General features: G+C 42.9%; 2 protein-coding genes across 4 annotated transcripts in view; both read left to right on the top strand.

Moving 5' to 3' along the window:
* LOC113805251 (deoxynucleoside kinase) overlaps window positions 1-3,815 on the top strand; it is a 60,186-nt gene extending 56,371 nt beyond the window's left edge. For 2 of the 3 annotated variants that reach the window (XM_070120679.1, XM_027356225.2), the window contains exons 3-6: window positions 1-45; window positions 392-565; window positions 1,714-1,869; window positions 2,373-3,815. The exon at window positions 1-45 is cut by the window's left edge and continues 147 nt beyond it. In XM_070120679.1, the coding sequence (XP_069976780.1) occupies window positions 1-45; window positions 392-565; window positions 1,714-1,869; window positions 2,373-2,522 (525 nt within the window). In that variant the 3' untranslated portion in view covers window positions 2,523-3,815. The remainder of the gene's footprint in view (window positions 46-391; window positions 566-1,713; window positions 1,870-2,372) is intronic. The other variant, XM_027356223.2, reaches the window with a different exon arrangement.
* An 857-nt stretch (window positions 3,816-4,672) lies between these two features.
* The window catches only part of LOC113805229 (dynein regulatory complex subunit 5), a 10,738-nt gene continuing 10,410 nt past the window's right edge, over window positions 4,673-5,000 (top strand). Inside the window, exon 1 of the mRNA XM_070120677.1 lies at window positions 4,673-5,000. This exon is cut by the window's right edge and continues 927 nt beyond it. The gene's annotated coding sequence lies outside the window, so the exon portion shown is untranslated.

Raw genomic sequence — 5,000 nt, 5'->3', positions numbered from 1 at the left:
GCCTGCTGCGCCATCCTGAAGGAGGACCGCTGCTCTCTGCTGGTGGTACGTCCCTCATTCGCACCAGCTGGCTGTTCGTTTGTTTAGAGATGGTCTGTTCCCTAAGAAAGAGCATTTCCTTGGGGTAAAGTCTGTATCCTTTATATCCTTTATTCACACCAACTGGTTTTGATTGTTTGGATAAAGATATTTCTATTTCCTAAGAGCATTTCATTGGGGTAGTCATTTATTTCATTTATTCACACCAACTGGTTTTGATTATTTGTTTGGTTAAAGTTGTTTCTGTTCCTCAAAAAGAGTTTTACATATAAGTGTGATGTATTTTCTTATTTTCATCTTGGTATCAAATCCTAATTGCCTCTTCTGCTGACCGCTTTCCTCCCGCCGCCAGTACACGTTCCTGCTTCTGCTGGTGTTCCTGCTGGAGGCTGTCGGCGGCGTCCTCGCCTACGTGTACGAGGAGCAGGTGATGGCCGAGCTGTCCCACACCCTCACCCAGACCTTCAACGAGAATTACATGATGGAACCCGAAGTGACCCGGGCGGTTGACATGATGCAGAGGGAGGTGAGCGAAAGCCGGGGGTGTGTGCGCTGGTTGATAAGGCCTTTGGGGGGAGGGGGGCGCCACCTGGCTCTTGCACTTCTTTCGTTGTGGAGTCTATGGGTTCTTTCTTTCTCTTTGTTTTGCTCTCTCTCTCTCTCTCTCTCTCTCTCTCTCTCTCTCTCTCTCTCTCTCTCTCTCTCTCTCTCTCTCTCTCTCTCTCTCTCTCTCTCTCTCTCTCTGTTTATATATATATATATATATATATATATATATATATATATATATATATATATATATATATTCGTATTTACAAAGAAATAAAGATAGAGAAAGTGGTAATAGACAATAGATAATAATGTATGTGTGTACGTTTGTGTGCGCATGCGTTCATACATATGTATGTGTATATGCCCATTCCCGAACCCCCCCTCCCCTCTCCTTTCCTAACCTTCCATAATTTTCCTCCCCGCCCCACCCTCCTCCTCCTCTCTCGTTTCCAGTGTGTTTATATCTCCCTTCCTCTCTCATTATCCACTTCATATAATTTGTGTCAACGCATTTTGCTGTAATATCTTTTTGATTCATCTGCCTCGCCCACTCTCCCACTGCTCTGCTCTCCCACTCTTTCCATTTAACGCAAGGTGTCCGTCATATCCTACGATAATGTCACCGACTGTGATGTCATATCCGAGGATGAAGTCACTCAGTTGACCTCGTTGGCCTTATATTCGCCTTAAAAAGTCATCATTTATTTATCCAGATGTGCATCCGACGACCCAAATATTTCGATTTACTAGTAAAAATACTTTTTCTTCGCATTACCAGTATAAACAATACTTCGATGTACTGTTTTGTAAATATGCCTTTCACTTACCGTGCCGCATTCACACATATAATACTTGATATACTGTTTTAGTAGAAACAACTTTTCCTTTGCAATACCACGTTCATACAAATAATACTTCGATATACTGTCTAGTATTTACAGTATCATTCACGCCCACAATACCTCGATTTACTTTTTGATGAAAATACTTTCCCTTAACATAACCATATTCACACGAACAACACTGCGATGTAGTTTCATGAAAATACTTTCCTTTAACAATACCACATTCACAGGAGCAATACCTGATGTACTGTCTCTTAAAACAATTTCTCCTCACCAGTACCACTGCTGCGGGGCTCTCACCTTCAGCCAGTGGCGCGACAGTCGGTGGCTGCAGGAGGGCCAGGGCATCAACAACACGGTGCCGGACTCCTGTTGCAAGACCCCCTCCCCGTACTGCGGCGTGAGCGACCACCCGTCCAACATCTGGTACAACGTAAGTACACTTGCCTTTCGCTTTCTCTTTGCCCTCAGGAATCTTGGGATTTCAGTAGCCGTAGAAGTGGGTTTTGTTTCTCGGGGACTGTGTCCATGGATGGGGGAATCATTAAGAGGGTATGGTGATGAGTGTTACAGGGAGTAGATATCGTTAGAAGATAATTTTACACGCATTTGAAGCGGATTTCTTCTCTAGATTCGTTATTAATCATTCTAACCGTATTCTCTCTTCCAGCTACAATGAATTACTATAATTAGTGATATTCGTTATTCTATACGTACTCTCTTTTCTCCCAGCTATATTAAGTTATTAAAAGTAATGGTAATAGTACTCGCTCTCATTACGAATTCTTCCTCCACATTAGCCATTAGTTATTCCAACACCGTATTCTCTATCCTTCCAGCTATATCGGATTATCATAATTAGTGATAATCGTACTAGCTTTCATAAAGGATTCTCTCTCCGAAATTACTCCAAAACTGCCTTCCTCATTCTTCCAGGGTTGCATCCACCAGTTCGAAGAGGAACTGGGTAGTCACCTGGTTGTCCTCGGGGCGGTCGGCTGCGGCATCTCCCTCGTACAGGTCTTTGGGATGATCCTCTCCTGCTGCCTCTATATCAAGCTGAAAGACGTGGACGACGAGTACTGAGGGAAACAGGTGTTACGTGGAAGAAACCAAAGGAAGAATGCTGTAGTGATGGAAGAAGCCAAGGTGGAAGAAGCCAAAGTTTGAAGTCTCGAAGTGGAAGCTCGGCAGCCCAGCGAGCTCGCCGGAGAAGTGGACGTTGAAACGAGAGGGAGACAAAGAGTGTGAACGATTTCATGGAACCTGGTAAAAGGCTGAGAGAGAACGGGAAGAAAGAAATATATATTGTACCTAATATGATAGGTGTACAGTTTAGGAAATATACGTATATATTTTTTAATATATTACCTTAAAAACGATCTCGAATGATAGCTTATTCGTTAAATTCGATTCGTTTCTTCGTTAAACTCTAAAATGAAGAAAAGTTTGGTGCTGGTTACCGCTTCTGACCGGAAGTGTTTGTGTGTGTTTATGTGTGTGTGTGCGTGTTTGATTTGTGTATGTTTTGTGTAGTTTTACATTCTGAGGAATGCTGTTGTACAACTTATTTCACAAACGATATATCTTAACCAAGGATTATTAGTTTATAAGGATAAACCACTGTAGCCACATTGGGCTGCGCTGAGTCATGTATATAGTGTTATTTGCAAGCAGTCGATAGCAGTTTATCAGATGGAAATAAACTTTCATATACAATAATTCTAGGGCACAGAAGATTTTAAAATCACATTTGAAGTGAAAGTTCATTACATTAGTATGGCATTTGTTTGTAAATGGATAATGAGGCAAAAACGGCGAAAATTAACTATTTAAAAAAATCGTGTAATTATTAATTCATCGTTAAATTCAAACTCATAGAGAGAAAGACATAAAAAGAAATATATATTTTCTCTCATTAACGCCACTTTGTCACCTGCAGACAGATAAAACCCAGACTAAACTGAAGAAATGAACCTGGCCCAGGAAGACGATGTAAATGGAATGTAAATTGAGGATATAATGAAATGCCAGCGTGCCTTCCCTGCCGGCGGGTCCTCCACGGGATTCACACCCTTGGGGCCTCCAGGGCAGAGTGGGAAGGGCGTGAGCGGGAGGGGCGGAGGGCGGGCCGAGTGTGGTTTACTAATACCTCACAGGACCCGGGGGTGATCTCGTGAAAACTCATTTAAATATTAACTGAATTCGTTTATTTTGTTTCGAATGAGAGAATCGTTCGTTATAGTCTTGAAAAGTGCTGATTGTATTTTGTATAGAATTCCTGGATGTTGGAGGTTTCCTCTTTCACTTTTCCTCTCCTACAAACCTACCTACATCTCTTCTCCTCTCCCCCCCCTCTGTCTCTGTCTCTGTCTCTCTCTCTCTCTCTCTCTCTCTCTCTCTCTCTCTCTCTCTCTCTCTCTCTCTCCCTCTCCCTCTCCCTCTCCCTCCCTCTCCCTCTCCCTCTTCCTTCCCCTCACCCTCCCCCTCCCCCTCCCCCCTCCCCCTCTCCCTCTCCCTCTCCTCTCTCCTCTCTCCCTCTCTCTCCCTCTCTCCTCTCCCTCCCTCTCTCTCCCTCCCTCTCCCTCCTCCTCCCTCCCACCCTCTCCCCATTCCCTCCCTCCCTCCCTCTCCCTCCCTCCCCTCCCCCTCTCTCTCTCCCTCCCTTTCCCCCCTCTCTCTCCCTCTCCCTCCCTCCCTTTCCCCCCTCTCCCTCCCCCTCCCTCCCTCCCTCCCTCCCTTTCCCCCCCTCTCTCTCTCCCTCTCTCCCCACCCCTCTCACTTCAGCACCAAACTCACACCCTCTTTGACACGTGGAAGGTACCCATCTCTCCTTAATCCCCCCCCCCCCCCAGCCCATTCCCCGCCAGGCCAGAGCGAACTTGCTGACACTCATTTGCATAAACGGAAGATTGATGCGTATCGAGGTAGTGTTTACAGCCGCGCCGAGTCCCTGGCTGTAAATGCCATTCTCGCTGTCAGTCATTTTTGCTTCGTAATCCGCGAGGAAGACGAAGGCATTATAGCGAATTCATTGTTCCCTTCTGATGTGTGTGTTCAGTACACAGGTAAATAGTGTATTTTATTAGTATTCTATGGAGAATGTATATATATATATATATATATATATATATATATATATATATATATATATATATATATGTATGTATGTATGTATGTATGTATGTATGTATGTATGTATGTATGTATGTATGTATGTATATATATATATATATATATATATATATATATATATATATATATATATATATATATATACACATGTATATGTATATATATTTGTGTGTGTGTGTGTAGATGTATATTTTACATCAAAATGTTTACATGTAAGTAATGGGCTTGCCATTATCATGTGCTGGATTGTGGTACGATATCTTTTGCACGGTGTCTATGTGGCGGCATAATTACATCATCATCTCATAATTGTTATTATCATTATCATTAGAGTTATCATTTTATTCGTACGTTGTCATGTAGCTGGTATAATTTTGATTCTCTGCAAAGATCGTTGTGTGTGTGTGTATAGTGGAATATATATTAGTA

Source organism: Penaeus vannamei, chromosome 4 (assembly GCF_042767895.1).
Source record: "Penaeus vannamei isolate JL-2024 chromosome 4, ASM4276789v1, whole genome shotgun sequence".
Lineage (NCBI taxonomy): Eukaryota > Metazoa > Arthropoda > Malacostraca > Decapoda > Penaeidae > Penaeus > Penaeus vannamei.
The sequence above is the reverse complement of the archived record's forward strand: the minus strand, read 5'-3'. Positions and strand labels throughout refer to the sequence as shown.